This window comes from Saccostrea cucullata, unplaced genomic scaffold, assembly GCF_032062105.1.
Source record: "Saccostrea cucullata isolate Sc308-1 unplaced genomic scaffold, CSIRO_AGI_Scuc_v1 ctg8, whole genome shotgun sequence".
NCBI classification, from domain to species: Eukaryota; Metazoa; Mollusca; class Bivalvia; order Ostreida; family Ostreidae; genus Saccostrea; species Saccostrea cuccullata.
The window spans coordinates 74,557-94,729 of NW_026940997.1; the positions used below are offsets into that span (position 1 = coordinate 74,557).

The following is a 20,173-nucleotide window of genomic DNA, read 5'->3' on the forward strand; positions in this document are numbered from 1 at the left end:
AATGGAAAAGATGGAATACCGGTATTGCAACGTTTGACATGCCAAAATAGGTGTGGTACTTGTAAGCAATATTACAGTGTACACATTAACTTCGACTGTTCGACTCGCTGTTTACACACTCTGTTGGTAAGAAACAATCTAGACAATTTTACAGATATATTGGATGCGTAAAGAAAACAATAAATAGAAAAGAAAATATCAAAAAAAAAAAAAAAAAGATTGTGGGTTTATTGTGTAAAATCTCATTTTCAATGACATGTACATCAACGCATATTAGATGTAGATAACACAACCGGGTATCTCTTCAGCAAATACAGTGTACACTTTCCTGTTGAATACATAAAATAGGAAGTAATCAGATAGAAATAACCATCTTAATTTCTTCTCGAACAAATAGTTTTTCCTTCATTAAAAAATGACTCTGTACACCTAATAACCTGATACAACCTTTAAATTATCAAAACTACTAGTATCATGCATGTACAAGTTTGTTTATAAAAGTATTAACAAATTTTCTAGCTCTTCTTTTAATCTCCCTGACAAAGAACGTGAAATCAGATGTCCAACATTTTCGTTGCTTCTCCTCTACGGTTTTCGCAAGACTGTAATGGAAAGGTAGAAACAGGTCACTGTCTCCCAAACGTAGCGTATTCAATGCCACTTCACTGTCAGTTAGTAGCAAGAACTCAGAACCCGCTGTTACATTAAGTTGTGAACACTTGCAAGGAATAATTAACTGAACATCATTTATTATCCTCCTGTTCTTTGTAAGTCGGACCTGCATAGTCCAAAATCTTCCCACACGCGACACTGACCGCAATACTGTCTTGAATGCTATAAAAAAGCAAATTGGTATATAAATCATGTTGCAAATTTTGAATTTACTCGAATGAATTTAATGCAAAATTTAATTAACATGTTGTAAATTTTGCATAGTAAGTATTTACCTCCACCCAACAATTTCAGAATTTATATGAGGGACCGTTTTGGCAATAAATGCTTCGACACATCTATTAATTAAGTGGTATCTGCTAACTCCCTATAACATCAACTTATCAGCGAATAGCCTGCCTCGCTTTAAAAATCAAACAAACCCAGAGCAAGCTCTAAAGAACCGAATACGTTTGGAGACAAAAAATCCATAAGCAGGTGATAATAAACTATCACTAGATATAAATAAGGGAAGTTGTCGATGGAAAATCTGGTCATCTCGTTTGTTACATAATTAAGTTGTTAATTGGCCTTTATCGTAGAAATATAGTCAGTAAAACATCTAGATATGAAACACTCTGTAATGTCTTTTATTTCAAGTTACCTGGGATACACCGAATCGACATACGAATGAAAATAAATATTATCTGTTTGTATAGGTGATACCACGTTTAATGCGATTAATTCAAAAAACGCCATTTCATAAATTTTCATAATTTTAGCTCATAAAATACAAAACTGTCATTTTCTCAGTCCAAAAAGATTTTAAAAAATTTCAAACAATGTTTTAATTACTGAAAAAGATTGATTGATTGATACATATAAAGACAGGACATTCAACATTATCAGATAGTGTGTGAGTTGTTTGTGTGTGGCAGAGAGAGAGAGAGAGAGAGAGAGAGAGAGAGAGGGGGGTTTACTGTGTTTCTTGCAGACATCTTCCTTTCCAGACTTGATGCGCTTTGAAAACAATCTGTAGTTCCGTGCACAAGCTCGGCAAAGACTAAAGCGAGGAGATGACTTTTCTCCTAATACATCTTTCTTATCTTCATTATCTAAAAAATATTTTCAAGTATTCTTTTCTTCATTCTTTTAGAATTTAATTTAATTTATATAGAAGATTTTAAAGCGCATTTTAAGCAGAAATATTCCCTCTTTTCTGAAATGAAACAAAAGCGAGACATAAGAGCAGTTGTCATACCGGGGTAAGAATGATCAGCCTGTCTCAGATTTATAATGTCTTCATCCCCTAAAAGTAAAAATAAGCAAGTGTGACAGACCTTCTGGTAGATTCTGTCTTTATTGTACAAAAATATAAAAAAGACTGATAGATTGCATTTGCTGACAAGGTCATTGTATCGACCATAAAACTTGCAAAATGACAACTTAAAACGAGACTGTTGATATTCTTGTTTCAGCAACTTGTTTGTCAAAAACATCTCCTTTTAGAAATCGTCCATACGTAGAACAAGTTCTTGCGTATCGAATCAATTGAGATATAAACCCATCATGCAGATGATAAGGATATATTGCTACATGAGTAAGGGATATTGACATTTTGGGAACTTACTATAACACCTTTGGGTAGACAGATTGTACGATTTCGCTCCACAGCACCCCTCCACCAGTTCATTGATTCTGTCTATTCCACAACAATTTGTGTTCTGAACCTTTGAGTGACCAACATTATTGCAACACATATGAGTATCTGGATTTATATGACCTAAAATAAATTCAATTCAAACATCAGTTTTTACGCAGTTTACTACCTTTTTTGTAAATTATAGCTACTGAGTTAACGGAAGAGTGTGTAAATTGAAAAGTTTAAGATATCGTTATTATTATGATATTACAAAATCGTCCATCAAATACAATATATATTTTCCAGTGTTTCACTTACCTTTGCCACAACACTCCTGATTACTCGGAACAGGAATCCTTGGCCCTCTACAACACTTCTGGTCAATTTTATTATACAAATGACTCCCACAACAGTCCGATGGGTAGGGAGGAGTGTCGTGTAATGTATCGTCACAGCAGGTCTTCTGTGATGTGTTATACGTCTCTGTGCCGCAAATGTGCTGATCAACGCCAATAACACGGCCATCTAAACACTGCTCCTTTGTAAAATCGTAATCCTTTTCATGACAACAATCTCTGTTCTGCGATGGAGCAATTTTAAATTTCCCGCCATATTCACAGCATATTTTAGAACTCGAATCGAACATTTCTGTATCTCCACAACATCCAAAAGCTGTAAGAGGATTCATAAAAACATTCATTTTAATCAAGACTGTCAAAAAATTCAAATTTGAAAAGGGGTGTTTTTTATTGTCATAACCCATTCTTTTATATTCTTATTATCAGCTGAGAGAAAATTATGTTTTCATAATCATTAATGTTATTTTTTTTAAAAATCAAAACAGTTAGAAAAGGGTTTATTACACTGCTAAAGATGAAATCATTAGAAATCTTGCCTTGTGTCGTGTTGTAGATCGTTCCTCCGCAACAGACGAAGGGATAAGCCGGGGCTTTGTAAAGTTTGTTCCCACAGCACACACTGTCCTCCTTGTTATGTAGAGTATTATTACAACAAACACTCTCTTTTGGATTGAAGAGTACTCCTTTAAATTGAAAACAAGTAAGTTAACCTAATGGTAATGTTGTTGAATTGTTTTATATTTTGCTGTACATATGAATACATTCAAGGAATTTGGTATGATCAAGAAATTTAAATCTGTGGTAATAATTTGAATTTCGCAAATATCTTTGTTCATAAATTTAATTTGAAGTGATAAAGAGTGCCGTCTTCTTGGATAATTTACTTTTTGGAGAAACAGTCGAAATAAAAAACGAATAAAATACAATTTAAATATACTAGATAAAATGAAGCATTCTTTGAAATATTTTGTACAGACTTTGAAATGATTACCATTACAACACGATCTCTCTCCTCTCTTGTGAACAGTGCCATTACAACAGATTTCTGTCCTAGTGTGGTAGAATTTCATCGGATGCCCCTCCTTACAACAAATATCATCTCCACTACCCATCAAGGGTGCATTCCAGTCCTCGTTGAAAACACAGGATTGAATACCTACAATAAAGCCGGCAATTTAGGGTAAATAATCTTGATTTTGTTTGCAGTTTCACTTAGTTAAAACAGTTATACACAGAAGCGGGTTCAAAGTCGAGAACAAAAAATGTTATATTTTTTGAATTACCCTTGCAATAGATTGTCAGGAATAACAATGCTAATGAAAAAGGGCAAGTTTTAGTAGTCATCATCGCAAGCCCTTTTCTTTTAATCTGTGGGCACTACATTTTATAAACACATGGAGTATGAGGAAACTGAATTACGCCTGTGTGTTTTCAATTCTTTTTTCGGTAGTTTTTTTTCCCTGGACACCCTACCACAGCTTTCGTTAAGAGTAGCAATTTATGTCCGCCTTCTAACGTTTATAATGAGTAGGGTGTTATATCGTGTCTTGAGGACACGAACAATTTGTTTCCCCCCATTGATACATAAGTGGGCTTTTACTCGATTATTGAATTACAAATACCGGTAGTTACTTGAAAGCTAAGACAAAGACTTGTGTTTTGAAATAACATTATAATACAATACGAAATTTTATAAAAGTAGAAGAATTATTTATATCACACAAAATTGGGTGATTTTCCCCTTTTTTGTTTCTAAGTAAGCTAAGAAAAGACTTCTGTTTTTGAAATAACATTATAATACAATACGAAATTTTATAAAAGTGGAAGAGTTATTTATATCACACAAAATTGGGTGGTCTTCCCCTTTTTTGTTTCTAAATAAGTTAAGTATTTGTCGCAATACCAACGTTCATATTTAAACTATGGAATCCATTTAAAAGATGAGGTATAGCATATCGTGAGGTATTACCGCAAAGGAATCAATATCTTATATTCATCAAATAATAATGGGAAAAAAATACAGATATCTGACATACTGATGACTTATTCTAACAACTCTAATCATGTAAAACTTGTCAATACCTCTTTTAAAATCGATGATAAAAGTTTGCCCATGATGTGAGAATCGTGCTTTCTTCGTTGTTTTAATATGAATTTTGTGATGAATGAGAAATAAATAATCTACCAGTTAGTTTAAATAAAGTTGTATATTTAATTTATATTAAAATAAGATATATCTAGAAGGACAGAAATACTTTTCTAAATTAATGAAATCATCTGAAGAAAAGAAATAACAACTGAAGAAATTCATTATGTCAAAATCAAAATTAAATAAAGATATGTAAAATCTCACCAAATAGCAAGGATTGTAGAAATACTACACAACAGAACGCTGTTTGTGTCATATTGTTGATACTCTCTATTTACGATAGAATTAATCAAATCTAAGTAAATTTATATATGATTTTAATACTCCTACAAAAATGTAAAATTAGCATTAGTATTTAAAAAAGATTAAGTCAATTTATAATCAATAATTATGCGTTTAAAAATCTCCAAATGTAGGAATGATATCATTGCTTGAACGTGTATTTTAAAGATAATATATCATTTTATATCAATATTTTGAATAATTAATAAATTTTAAATGTCCATGCATATTTTTTGATGTTCAGTTGGAAACATGTAAATGGAAATATCAGATTCATGGAATATTTATGAGAATCTAGATAGAAATCATATATTATATAATGTATTAGTGTATATTTTTTGTCGTTTGATGTCTCAATTTATCAATAAAGAACTGCCAGAATACTATTGTGTGGTACCACGCATCAAAGCTTGTGGTTTTATGTTAGAAATCTTATAAAACATAACATGCATCAACCTTATAAGAAAAATAATTTTCCAAAATTATATAATCATTATTAAATGTGTGGTCATGAAAACAGAAGTCAGAAAGAAATAATTTTTGATGATAAAACGCATGAATTATTATTCGAAAACGAATTATAACAACTTACATGATCTTCTTATGTAATACAAAATAAATCACAAATATATAGAGGTATACTGTAAGAAATGAGCTCACTAAATGGTACCCCCCGCCTCCCCATATGAAATAATGGCAGTGTCCATGTATTGCTATTGGAAACCCAAAATATGTGTCCGATCAAAAAGTAAAATAGAAGGTGCACAATGGAATATGTATAATAAAGATTCCGTGAAAGTTTCATCAAATTTCATTCAGTGGTATGAAAGGAGTTGCAGATATGAGATGGGTACCCCAAAGCGTAACAGATGGACGGACGGACATCCCAATTACTATACAACCAACCCCCTCCCCCTGCTTTTCAAGCGATGGGTATAATAAATTTTCAAATTGAGCATTTAAAATTGAAGGATTGGTCAATATCCAATCTACCACTTTATTAATTATATTAAGAAAGTATGTGTATTAAGAACAAATCAGTTTTTCCAGGGACTCTATACTCTTCGAGTAGGAACATTTTTGCATCTTGATATTGGAGTGTGACTTTCATTTAAGACAATTTAAGTTTCGCCATAATTATGCTGGAATAAGGGGACATCAGTGTTTCACAAACATCTTTTATTTTCATCAGATTGGTAATTGAAATATACATCAGCTATAAACCTGCTTTATCATGCGATATTGGCAAATATAAAAATGGTACATGTAAAATTTTTAAGTATTTAATTTAGAATAGAGAATTAAGAATAAATTAATATAAGTTAAGAAGTATATAAGATTCACAAATCCCAACAGCAGTAATGCACTATTTTTGACTTAAATCGAATTGCTTATCTGGATTGGAATACTGTAAATCGTTTTAATTCCACGGTGTCAAAATTTCACGATTTCTCAAAAAGTACCAATCGCGATGGTTTTAATTTCACGATACAAAAAATTAAAACCATCGTGGTTATTTGCCAATCTACAGTAATCATCTCAAATACATCAGAAAAAATCCATGACAAATATTAGTTTTCATTGTTTAATATACCAGTAGTCGTTTAAGGATGTGAAATACACTTAACTAAAAAGGAGACATCCCAGACATCATATTATAAATGTTCGAAACTTTCTTATTTCACGATAATCTGGGAGATGCAGTGGTTTACAGCATTTTTTTCAGATTCTTGGAGTAAGGTGTTGATTTCCCATCCTACTAGAAGCAATGGAGATCGATGTTCTCATCGGAGAAGGTATAAATCGAGGTCTCGTGTCGCAGTCGGAGTTAGTACGAAAAAGGTCTCTCACTCAAAGACCTGTAGTGTAAGGGACTATTAGGTGTAAATTTTTTTAGTTGTTTCGAAGTAGCGTCCCCGTTTTACTGAAAACTTCTCAAATGACGTTAAGCAAACAAATAACCAATTTATTTCGATGTTTTGAAGATGGCAATTTATACAAAAAATTCCATAGAGCTTAACTTAAAATTAAGACATGGATTAATTTAAAACCGTTAACATGCTATTCACTTCGAACGGCCTCCATATATTTAATCAAGAAGTTTTCGTTTATCGAATTTAAAACCGCAAAAGTTTATTCAAAAACTTTTTAATTCTTTTTCGCATTCTCTCTTTGAGTGCTCTGACATCTACATTTCTATGACTTTTACATTTAGCTTGCCAACTGGAAATCTCTGTTATATTTGATTTGCTTGGGAAGAGGAAATCACTGTCTCCCAACCGCAGAAGTTTACCAGGACGTACTCTACTCTGGGTTAGTAACAAATAACTTTTGGATTTTGTTTGAAGTTTCGAGCACTCTCTACAAGGTAGCAGTACTTTCAGTTTGAATTCAGCGGTTTCTTCTGTTGCATGGCTTGGATACGAAGCTGTAACATTCAGCATCCGGTATCTTCCGACTCTATTGATTGCATCAACAGCCAACAGAATAACTAAAAAAATAAAATTCATAAGAAGTTTCTAATTTAAAGAATAATTGTGTGATAATACTCATATCTCTAACCTTTTATTTTGTTTATGAAATATTGAGATAAAGAACGAAAATTCAAGATTAAAAGTTCATTGAACAAGAAAACACGTAAGAGGTGTAATCAGGTGCCATGAAGGAGTAAGCATTTTCCTTGTCTGGATCGGACAAACGAAATATCCATGGTTAATTTAGCGAGTAAATACTGGTCTAGAATGAGTAAAAAAACACCAGTCAGCATTGACTTAATGATGACTGTATTTGCTAACAAATACCATAAAACTTTAAACGACTCTGAAATCCTGGCTTCACCAACCTATTTTTACAGGAGCTTTATTCATATACCACTCACCTTTTTTATTGCAACTTAACGACTTTTGTTTCTTGATGAGTCTCAATAATGAGTTGGTATTTAGACTGCATATGCGACAGACTCCATGGCGATTTCGATTTCTGGTCTTCTTTCTTTCAGTGATTTTCTGAGTGCTTGATTTACACAGTTCCTTATGACCTTTCAGCTGTATTTTGTCGCATTGTTTAGCAAATCGATAGCCTGGGCAATTAGATTCGTTTCTTAAAGTTCCATCGACTCTTGAAGTTTTACTGATGAGAATGAATTTGCCGTTTTTGTTACAACAAGACTGTTGTTGCTTACTGTACACGTCGGTTCTACAACAATCTTCATCCAATAATGCTAAAGTCTCTCCACCTGCAATAAAATATAACATTTTATATATGATATGATTAATATTCATGACTTAAAATTTATGACACCTGAATAAGACATACCACAACAACGTTCTTTCGTTTTGTTATGTACACGTCGGTAATGCTAAAGTCTCTCCACCTGCAATAAAATATCATTTTATATATGACATGATTGAATTTATGACACCGCTGTTCTTTCACCACCACAACAATCCTCAGAACTGCCATTAATATAGGTTTGATTCCCACAACACGCTAAATTTGCTGATGTCCGGGAATATTTTACGCCATTGCAGCATAAATGCGAAGACAAATTAATAGAACCTATTAAGATAAAAATATCTGAACTTGTAAAATTCATAAACAGTATCTTTATCAAATTATAGTGTCTTTCATCAAGGTGTCAACTTCTGGAATACCTTGTCCGCAACAGTCTTCATCTTTTGGGGCTCGAAAGTTGGTTGCTTTGCAGCATTTTTGTGAGTTTTTGGAATACAGCTCTTTTCCGCAACACTCAACAGGCTCTTTCATCTGTGAGGTGTTGTGAAGCTTCTCGTCGCAGCATATCATGCTTGATTTCGCATTGTAAGTAGTAGAACCACATTTCCCCTCCGTCACCGGAATCACTATGTCATCTACACAGTGGTGAGTTGTCGGGTTGAAGGGCTCATCAAAACAGCAGTCCATTCCACTAGATTTTAGGACTGGCTTGTTTGTACAACAGAAATGTGTTGTAGCGTTGATTTGAATGTCGCCGCAGCAAATCGTATTTTCTACATAAATAAAATACTTGTTTTTACATATAATCTCTTCTCTCTCTCTCTCTCTCTCTCTCGTTATCGCTTCAATTTCTAATGTCTATCTTTGTATATTAATTTTTCATAAGTTGTAAAATGTTTGATAGAGATTTTGATGCAGGATTTGGCTAAATAAAAGCAATGATCTCTAACGTACGTGTTTCATTATGTAGACGGTCGCCACAACATTTTCTGGCCACACCTTTGTTCCGTTTATCTAGGAGCTCGTTTCCACAACAGACATATAAGTTTTTGTTATATAATTGATCTGCAATAAATTCATTGTTTTTAAATCTGATAAAATGCTCAAAGAATTGCTAAACATCCAAAACATTAACTAAAAAAATGAATGAAAAGCCTGTACCTCGACAGCAGGACACTGATTCCTGTTTTCTGGAGAGTTGTCCCCCACAGCAGGTATATATCTTTGGATTATAAGTTGTCAGATTGCCATTTATATCACAAATTTCTTTCCCATAAGTACAGGTATTTATGATCGTCAGAGTGACTACAAAGAAAAGAACACATGGCGTTTTATCAGGAGTTATCGTTCTTACAGCAGGCACTGAGGTGCTGGATTCATTATTGGTATAATCTTCACGTGCTGATAAACGTATTACCTTTGTATCAACACTTACGAAAAAAGTTTCACTACTTATATCATTAAATATTTTCGTATAACAAACGTTAAAATCATCCTTTATATTTGTATACCTCAGTGTTTAACTTTTATTTGGATTCTTTAGCATACTTAATATGTATTTTAAATTATATTAAAAAAACGTGTTAAATCTCTAAATTTTAATACATTTTTAGAGTTCATCTGATCGTCTCTAAAATTAGTAATAATTTTTCTCTTCTTTATCAACTATAACTTTTTTTTTGGAATAATGAATTAAGAGCTTTTTTGTGATTGTGATTTTCTTACTATCTTTAAAACAATAGCCCTTACGCTAATTAATACTTTGTATGACTCTTAGTAAGTGTTTATTTATATTATATAAAGATATTTTTATTATTGATGAGAATATGGCTACATTAAAATGTGATAGAAAATAAAATAAACATGACAAATAAAATGTCCTGTTTACAAACTTATTAAAACATGTCATGTTACTTTGGAATTTTATCATTTCTCATCTTATTCCATAATCAGAATATTTTAAACCTAGTTTCTTTTCAGGAGTCAGGGTTTTTTATTACTATTGAATGCATACATAATTATCCTAAGAATTTAATTAGATTATACATTAAATAAGGAAAAATGACCAGTGATTCCTTGAATGCCTACTAGATTAAAGCATAGAAAGTCGTCTTTTATTACCTGTTTAGATTTAATGATGTTATTTAAAATCATTATGGGAAAGTCGACATGTTCAGTTCAGTTTATTGAAGTCAAGAGACATACTCGTACATCTCATAGGTAACATGACATATATATTTGAGACACTCTAATTTTTCTGTTTTTTTTTAATACTTTAAACTAACTCATTGATTTAGGTAACCAGTTATCTAATTCTGTTAATATAAAACAACAGAGATATATTTAAACCCCTATATTCACCGCAAAGTAAAACCCGAAAGATGACAGAGCGTGGATCCAATATTGTTTGTATTCTATATATAGGTATATCACATATCCTAAATTAGATGTTTGACAATTAATACTGAGTTGTACTTAAATGAATGATTTAAAAATTAGAAAAGAGAACATATTTAAGACGACTAATAAGATTTTATGATAAAAAAAAATAACACAATAACTTTAAATCTAAGCAGAATATTTTACAACGGTGAAGAGGATACTTTATGTCAATTATTTTGTACTGGGGTAAGAGGTCTATAATACTATTTAAATTTAACTAGGCCAAGTGCATTCTAAATGCAATTTGTTTGTAAACAATCATGATCGTGTCAAATATAAATAATACACTCATGACAAGGAAGCATGGCCCTGAATATTCCAACTGAATATTTCCTTGCGTGTGTCTGGACCCTTAACATCTATGTTTTATGGGTAACATAGGTCGAGACACCGTTAGAGAAATAGATCGAACAAAAATGACAACCCGCCCTTGAAAGTAAATGTCCATCAAAGATACTTAACCTATTAAAAGTATATGTTGCATATTACAAATTGGGAGCACCTCAAAAACATGAATGGTGGGATCAGGTGCCATGGAGGAGTAAGTTTACTCCTGTCTATTGGTCACATTCCCAATGTGCTCCATTTTATAATCGGGTAAATGGAAAAAAAAAACTGAGGACAATTCAGTGTGTAAATAATGCTCTAAGATAAATTAAATTTGCTGAATCCAACGGATTTGTTATATGTAGTCATGAAGACTTCACTATGGTCATTTTAATGTTAAGATTAGGCGTTTAAATTGGAAAACATAATCAGTAGGATAAAATAAAACTTCTTAGTCTGCAGTATTCTCGAAATAAAGAAATTCAAGAATATATACGAATGAATCTACTGCTGTTCTGTTATCATTTTATTTTACTTCTACACCAGTACCAAAATAGTGATAAAAATATCATTTTTAGAGATAACGTAGTTAAAAAAATATGCAAATCTATAGTAAGAAAGGACATAATTCTCTTAATTAATAGTAAAATGGCTTGTCTTGGTGATAGTGTATAAATGTATAGACCTTAGTACACCCTCATACCTGTTATTGTGCGAAGCATTAGGTGGCGCATGTTTACCATGAGGCTCTCTTGAATTAAGTACTGAAGATAAGTTTGGGATCGGATATATATCTTTTTTGGACTTTTTAGGCCTTAAAAAGTTTCCAGTCTAACAATACTCTAATAAAAGGATTTCTCTTTTTACTTTGTGCGTTCAAAAATCATGATAACTTTTTAGTGGACAATTTGACTTTCATTTATTTTTCCAGTAGATTAGGGATTTCCATTTTGTAATCACTTTTTTCTTTTTTTAAATAACATCAACAAAATATACTTATTAAAAAGTTATTGAAGGGAAATGCATTAATGTTGTTAAGTGTCCAATTACATTGAAATATCGAAAGCTCTTACTGAACATTTAATTTAAGTGGAAGCTGCTATTTAAAAAGAAAAACTATATTTTCGATCAATGAATACGCACATTTGAATCGATTCTCAATGTTAAAGTTAAGGTTTAATAACAATTACATGAATCACATTTCTACAATACTTGTATTATTTTTCTCTTTGTTTTTAAGGCATATTTCAGTGTTCTAAAAAGGAAAAAAATAATGATATGATGATTTCTGAAGATTTCATGTATATTTCATGTTATTGACTAAATACTTTCCTCGTAAAATAATACTTTCCGAGTTAAGTATCATAATTAAAAAAAAATCAACAAAACAACGGAAGTAGTTTTGGTGTTATCTGAATTATAAAAGGAAGCTCTAAGTTATTTTCAAATTGTTTTCCATATTGCCACATCGTTCCTCAATATTCAACCAGTGTTGATGAAATTATTTATGGACAGAAATGTTAAAATGTCCAAAAAGTTCATTAAAACAATTCAACAAAAAGAAAAAATCATAGCATTATATAAGAGAATATGACATGTCATACACGACAGCCAATTGCTAGTAGAATTTTATTCTTTTGACTAAATAGATTTGAAATGAAATAACATGCTATATCTTTTTTTTACAATTCCAATTATACATGTACTTCGTCACCATTTCTTTATTATACAAATGAAGCATGTTAGCCAATTCCTTGACTATTTTATGTAATTTTCACAATAGATGAACTTATATTTATCTTTTATCAAGAACAAGGCGGGATTTGGTACAATGGAAGATTAAGCATTATCTGTGGACTGTCATACCCTACGTGTAGTCCTTGTAATAATCAAGCAACTTAAAAAAAAAATTCAATCCAAAAAATGCGGCCTAACGATTTGTATGAAAAATATGTCATATTCGATTTAACGATAGATTAGATTTTCGAAATCATTTTTAGACCAAAGAATGTGTGAAAAGCTGAATTCAAGTAGGACTATTGATATACTTATACCATAAATTTATTTTATCAGTAGCTTGCCTCATTTTAAAAAGTGTTTATATAGAATATACTCTTGTGTGTTACGCAACTGGGATTTGTAAATTCGGGAAAAAGATTACCAAAAAATTGTATATTGCTACAAAAAGAAGGGAACTTGAGAATAGAAAAGTTTAAGTTATTTTGTTTAGCTGTTATTAATTTGCCAATAATGTGTTTTCAAGTAAAATATCAGATTTGTCAGACTCTGAGGTATCTTTCACATTATGTTCAAGGAGAATATATGAAACAGATAAAGAGATCTAATAGAATCTGGTTGTTAAAAAAGGAAAGTGCTATATATTCAACTTTACAAGAATGATTTTTCCTCTATTACTTTTTTTCAGGCTTTTCAAAGCGTAATATTACGCTCTAACTTTCATTAAAAAAAGACCATTATGTAATCTTAAGCGACTTTGGAAAGAGAGGCTCAGAAAAAAACCCTCAAAACTCAATTGGTGTCCAAAAGATTTTCTCGCCAACGAGTATTTCTTGGATTCTAAAAGAAGTTTCGAGAGGTTGCTTTTCATATAAAGATTGCAGATTTATACGAAAGTCAATTTTGCAGTCCGATAGCATAATTAAAATTTTAATTGAATATGTTTGGTAACTTGTTTTCCTTGATAAATAAAACGTTTACAAGATTATTTTTAACTTGATAAATTTTAATTTGGAATCATTGTTGTTTTGTTACTAATATTTCCTACTTTATTATCACGCATTTCTTGATGACAGTGGACTTTTGTAACGTCTATTTGAGTGGATTTCTGTATTATGTAATATTCTGGGTTTTCGAATTGGTTTCTACAGGTTTGCATTTCGTCAAAAAAAAAAAAAAAAAAAAAAAAAAAAAAGGAAATGTAAAGTTCAAATCAGAAAAAAATAAATCTCTTCGTCCTTATTATCTTGAAATAGTAATCTTTTCACCAAATTAAAAAAAATGAACCATGACAAAATATGAAACACAAAAAAGAATCTTTAATGAACAGTAAAAAAAAAATCTTGCTTGAATTAAACTCTTCAATTTTGGGCTCCAAGAATTACTTTTATCAGCTTGATGGTGTGATTGATTTAACTTTGATAAAATATAAAGGTTTGTTCAATCCTTTTGAAGAACAACTTCGTATAATCACACAGGTTGACTGGTAGATGTTTTGAAAATAGAAAAAAAATTGTAATTTATTCAGTATGTTCAGTCACTCTATGACCATATCCTTTACCTGGGTCGTTAGAATTAAAGTTACATCTTTTATCTAAAGGTTATAAACTCTTTAAAATTTAATCGGTTTGTCCTTATGGTGCCCCCTGAAAAGGCTTCACTTTTAGATTTTCAAATATATAATAAAATAGGTAACAAATGTAAAAAAAAAAAGTTTCTGATATACGACCAGCTGATCTTTGGGACTTGTTTCATTAGTTGAGGGTCTAACTTTTACAATAAAAGAAATATACAGGGTATCTTCACGAGTAAAGAGTTTCCTGCTTTGTACGGAGATTAGAGCGTTTCCTTTAGAGCATTAATTAATGCGGGTTCGAATCCCACTGGGGGGACATGGAGACTGATTCTTCAGATAGGACCTTATAAATCGAGGGACATAGGTGCTGGACGATAAAAGATCCTTCGTTGTTCAAATGTCAAAAATGCGGAGTATATGCCCACAAACAAGTTGTGCCGTTTCGAATTGAGTGAAATTCTCCAAAGAGATTAATTAAACAAACAAACAAACAAGTAAAGATTTTTAGAAATTTAGTGTAGTTTGATGACATGCCCGAAATGACTCAACTAGGGATAGAACTTTCGGTATGAAATTCACAATGTTGGTGAAAGGTTGAGTAATTGACAGAATCATGCAAGAAAGTTTTTTTTCTGTTAGATATACAGGCAACTTCGCCACATATGATCCATATATGATCCTCGTATGAAAGGCAATGTATATGTGGATCATATGCAGCGAAATTGCTTATGTATTAATATTAAAAGATAAAACATTTGGAGATAACAAACAGTATTTAAGATCAAAAGTCCGTAAAATTATACAAAACAGGAGCAGAGCAAACACGGACCTCCGAAACATTAGAAGTGGGATCAGGTGCCATGGAGGAGTTAGCATCCCCTGCTGACCGGTCACCCGCCGTATGCTCCTTGTCATCATCGGGAAATGACGGACAAATCCGTCGTCAATTCAATGTATAAATAATGGACTAACAATTAGTATGAAAAAACGTCTGACAGCATTTGACTCATATATAAATTGTATTCGCTGACAAGGTCATTGTATCGACCGTAGAACTTACGAAATGACTTTAAACAAAACTGCTGAAATTCTTGTTTCATCAACTTGTTTGTCAATAATTTACCTCGTTTTAGAAATTGATCATACGTAGAGCATGTTCTTGCGTATCGAATCAAGTGAGATATATAAACTCCGTATGCAGCTGATGAAGGTATATTGCTGCATAATTAAGTAAGGGAAGTTGACGATAGAAAAGTTGAAGTTATTACGTTTATCATAGATCTTGATTGTTATATCACCATTAACGTCTTTTTCAAGTAAAATATCCAAGTATGATAAACTTATGTCAGACTCTGACTGTGGTATCTTTTATCTCAAGTTCACCAGGATATATCATATTGACATAGGAATGGAAATTACCATTGTTAATTGACAATACGTCGTCGATATATCAAAATGTTGAGTTGAAGGACATATCATTAAATTTAGGACCAGTTTCAATATATTTCCAAATAAATCCAAGCTTTAAGCCTGAGCCGTGGACCTGAGGTAATAAATATCATGATTTTGCAAGAAGGTCAATAATAAGCATGTCAGCACTTTGACAGAGTGTCATCAAGGACCACAGATTTTTACAGAGTGCATATATAATATATGATGTCTTAGTGACCTTAAAACAAAACTTTATGATAAATGTGATAACTTCAACTTTTCCTTCATCAACATTCCTCATTTGTGTAGAATTATGCCGCACTCTTCTGCAAATGATTGTTATGTCTTCCCATATTAGTTCTCCCGAATATGAGTTTATAGAAGGCGTAATCATACACCTGGTAGCTTTGCCTGTCTGTTTCAGGTTTTAAGAGTGGACGGACAAAAATCCGTTGAAAAAAATTCTCTTATAATTATGGAAACACATAAATTACAAAACAAATTTATTTAACACATTCAAAACAAATTCAGTAGTTAAGCAATACAATATAAGTAATCATTTACACATGCTATTGGTTACTTACGTAAATTAACAACGGAAAAATATTAACCTGAGACAATAATTTTAAAAAAGGTGTGCATGCATATAAAAATAAAAAGTATATAAAAAAATATAACAAAAAATTAAAAATACTGTAGTAGCAAGCACATGCAGTAAGACGGCTCGGGATTAATAATCCTGGTCCCGAGACCCGAAAGCGCAATGGATGTAAACATACAGTGAGTTCATACCAATCAAAATGAGAAATTGGGCAAAATACGCCATTCTGCCCATCATTTACAACAATGATAATTAACGAATACAAAACAATCAAAACAAAAACAAACAGGCAAAAAAGTCAAGTAGATTTAGCTTGCTAATGAATGTTTAGACGCAAAAGTTCACTTAACAATTTATTTGCCATCTTTTTCATTCTCTTTCTCATCTCATCGACAAATTTTTGTCGGTTTTTCTCGTTACATTTATTTTGTTTTCTCTCTATTATCTTGTATGTATCTTTTTTAAATGGCAATAAAAAGTCGGTATCTCCCAACCGCAATAGTCTCCCAACAGTGATCGTACCGTGGGTTAAAAGTATGTACTCTTGTAATTTGGAATCCAGTCTTTTACACTTACACGGTACCAATACCTTTAGCTCAGTTTTTTCGTGCTTTTCAGTTTTGTTTTCCATGTCTTTAACTTCAACATTTAAAATCCTATATAATTCATTTTCTGTGCTTGTTGTAATGTATATCTTGAAAACTGAAATAAAGAATAAATTTTATACATTATAAAATATTATTAATTATCTATTCTATCAGAAAGAATAACTACAAACAAAGAAAATGGAAGAAAAAAATGGACCTTTCTTGTTGCAAACTGAGACGTCTTCCGACCTAATAAGGCCCAGAAAGGAGGATATGTTCCTGTTACATATTTGACAGATTCCGTATGCTGGGTTCAGATGTAAAGACGTTGCATCGGTTCCATCATAAGGATGTTCAAGAATTGCTTGGATTTTTTCATCTGTAAAAAAAGATAAAAGCACAATATTATGATAAATAAACATTGATAATCTTCCTCAAAACTTTATGATTTAATCAAACATATTTATATCAATAATCCTATATGAGATGCCTATTGACGATATCTTTAACCTGACTAGGGGTTGATCTGCTTCATGAGGCTCGTTATCCCGCGAAAAAATCCTAATTATTCTATTACAAAATTTAGTGAATTCATATTACTTTCTGTTGTTACGTACCAAAACATTTCTCCTTCGTTTTATTGTAGACATCAATACCACAACAACCCTGTAAGGTTTTATCAAACGTCGTCTTCCCGCAGCAGGCTGTTTGTGTCGAGGATCGCAGATGCCCCTCCCCAGCGCAGCAGATGTGAGTGGCGATATTTATGGAACCTTTAATGCCATTTATATAAAATATGGAGCTAACAAACAGTAATTAAACTAAAAAGGTTATTGTGAAAAACAGAAAAGTTAAAAAACAACTGTACGTGCACTTTAATCAAATGTATATGTACAAGGAGTAACTTTTGCTATACCTTGTCCGCAACACTCATTTTCTTTAGGAATTGGAAGCCAGGGCCCTTTGCAGCATTTTTGATGTTGTATCGAGTAAAGCTCCGTCCCACAGCATTCAGTTGAGACATTGAATGCTGATGTGTTGTGGAGTTTCTCATTACAACACTTCATAGAGGACTTTGTGTCGTATATAACAGCACCACATTTATTGTTGTTTACAGGTAATACCTCATCATCTACACAGTGGTGAGTGGTTTTATTATAAGGCTCAGCAAAACAACAGTCCATACTGTCAGATTTTAGGGACGTTTGATTTATACAACAGAAATGGGTGGTCATGTTCATTTCTTCTTCACCACAACAATCTATGTTTTCTTTAAAATATTATAATAAACCCAATTTAAAGAGTTTCTTCCAATTTTTGAAAGAATGAAGTAAAAGCAATACAAATATATTTGTTTTTAATGTCTATGAAAGTAGGTATATATTATTTCCGACTTACGGGTAACATTAATAAGACGACTGCCGCAGCATCTTCTTTCCATACCATTGCTCCATTTTTCGAGAATCCTCTCTCCACAGCAGATCTGGGAACTTTCGTCATACATTTCAGCTACAATTTATTAGTGCAAATGCTTAATGCATGATACGTATTTGAAGAAAACATTGACAAAACATTGATTATAGTTCAAGATATACCTGCTCCCTGGCAACATGACTCGGACTTCTGTTTTCTGATGATTGTATTGTTGCAGCAGACCTGAGTGTTTGGATCATATCTATTCTGTGGAGTATTACAGATTTCCAGCGCAAATGGGACTACTGTTGAAACAGCAACTACAAAAATACAAGAAAGATGCCATTATCTATAAGACAATTTTATAGAAGTTATCACTCTTAGCCTATACTCCCACAACAATTAAGCCTGTTAAGTTTCTTTGGATTTTTACTTATATATTTTTTTTATGTAGATTGAAGAGCGTACACATTTTAAACGGTCAATTCATAGAGTTATTTGTTTAATTTACAATGAACAATTAATCCACATATAGTCGTATTTATGTAACCATTTCAAAGATTCTATATTCTATTTTTTTTTTTTTGCTCTCCCTCTTACAAATTTGTATTAATTAATAATTTAAAAAAGGATTCAATGTGTTTTCAATTATTTTAAAGTAGATATTTCACTTTTATATACTAGTAGTTATATGTAGATACTTCAAGAGTTTAACTATACCTGTAAAAAAGTTTTTTATTTGTTGTTTTTATAATTATTATTTTGGCAAAGATAAAATAGAATTCATAGCAATGCTTTTATAATAGAAATTTTTGCAGAATTTAAAAAATATTTTGACGATAAAACGGGAATATAGATAAAAAAAAATAGAAAATCGAATAATTTTAAAAACAAGGCAAACAATTGACCAACAAGTTGATGAAAGAAGGATAAGAACAGCCTCGTTTGAATTCATCATTTTGCAAGTTTTTTGACTTTTCACTGAAATTTTTCACGGTTTAGGGGTGGGGGTACATGTATCTGGGTCCACCCAAGTGAAAAAATATTGACAAGCGAACAAAAATTCTCCTTTCCTAAATGTGGAAAACCTATTTCGTGATGGTGGTCTGTGAGTTGTTACCACTTATGCTGACTGATGAAATATATGGAAATAACGAACAGTAAATAAGCTCAAAAGTCCATTAAACAATACAAAATTTGAGCAGAGCAAACATTGGATCTCCAAAACGTCAGAGATAGGATCAGGTTCCATTGAGATATAAGAATCCACTGTCGAACGGTCACACCCACCGTGTGCTCCTTGTCATTATTGGCAAAAGATGTGTTAGACTTTGTGGTATCTTTTATTTCAGGCTAATCGGGATATATATCGTATCGAGATAGAAATGAGAAAAATATGTGACCCTAAAAAGGAGCATTGACGAATGAAAAAGGAAGCCATCACATTAAATAATGAACGAAATCCCTTAAAAGAAGATATTGTCAATTAAAAATTAACAGTTAACTTTATCTGAAGATTTCTGAAAAGACGTGCAAAAGGTTTAATATATTCCAAGATTCAATGGAATAGAATGCAAACATGAAAAAAAGAGGAAGGAAAATGCAGAATTTTAATACATTTTTGAAATATGGCAAAATAGAATAAACCAAAACAAAATTTATAAAACAAATGATGCGTCTTGAGCAGATTTAAAGAAATATAAGTGTGATAAATAAAAAGGCGGATTTAGCTTAACACATAT

General features: G+C 31.8%; 3 protein-coding genes across 4 annotated transcripts; all 3 read right to left on the reverse strand.

The window, feature by feature from the left end:
* Positions 1-251: 251 nt before the first annotated feature.
* On the reverse strand, positions 252-3,072 carry LOC134256810 (uncharacterized). The gene is made up of 5 exons (XM_062739469.1): positions 2,612-3,072; positions 2,288-2,434; positions 1,913-1,960; positions 1,632-1,766; positions 252-834 (listed from the first exon to the last, which is right to left on the reverse strand). Exons 1-5 carry the CDS (start codon positions 3,054-3,056, stop codon positions 473-475), a joined length of 1,137 nt encoding a protein of 378 aa, XP_062595453.1. The 5' UTR covers positions 3,057-3,072; the 3' UTR covers positions 252-472.
* Positions 3,073-6,384: 3,312 nt separating this feature from the next.
* LOC134256819 (uncharacterized) lies at positions 6,385-11,853 on the reverse strand. Its single transcript, XM_062739481.1, has 8 exons — positions 11,790-11,853; positions 9,479-9,622; positions 9,272-9,382; positions 8,737-9,090; positions 8,505-8,641; positions 8,399-8,441; positions 7,962-8,318; positions 6,385-7,574 (listed from the first exon to the last, which is right to left on the reverse strand). Exons 1-8 carry the CDS (start codon positions 11,827-11,829, stop codon positions 7,201-7,203), a joined length of 1,560 nt encoding a protein of 519 aa, XP_062595465.1. The 5' UTR covers positions 11,830-11,853; the 3' UTR covers positions 6,385-7,200.
* Positions 11,854-16,347: 4,494 nt separating this feature from the next.
* On the reverse strand, positions 16,348-18,954 carry LOC134256816 (uncharacterized). 2 transcript variants are annotated; one of them, XM_062739478.1, is made up of 6 exons: positions 18,614-18,954; positions 18,417-18,527; positions 17,935-18,288; positions 17,636-17,791; positions 17,236-17,397; positions 16,348-17,133 (listed from the first exon to the last, which is right to left on the reverse strand). In XM_062739478.1, exons 2-6 carry the CDS (start codon positions 18,520-18,522, stop codon positions 16,748-16,750), a joined length of 1,164 nt encoding a protein of 387 aa, XP_062595462.1. In that variant the 5' UTR covers positions 18,523-18,527; positions 18,614-18,954; the 3' UTR covers positions 16,348-16,747. The 2 variants fall into 2 exon arrangements, with proteins under 2 accessions (XP_062595462.1, XP_062595461.1); XM_062739477.1 differs by having other exon boundaries at positions 18,417-18,954.
* Positions 18,955-20,173: the final 1,219 nt, after the last annotated feature.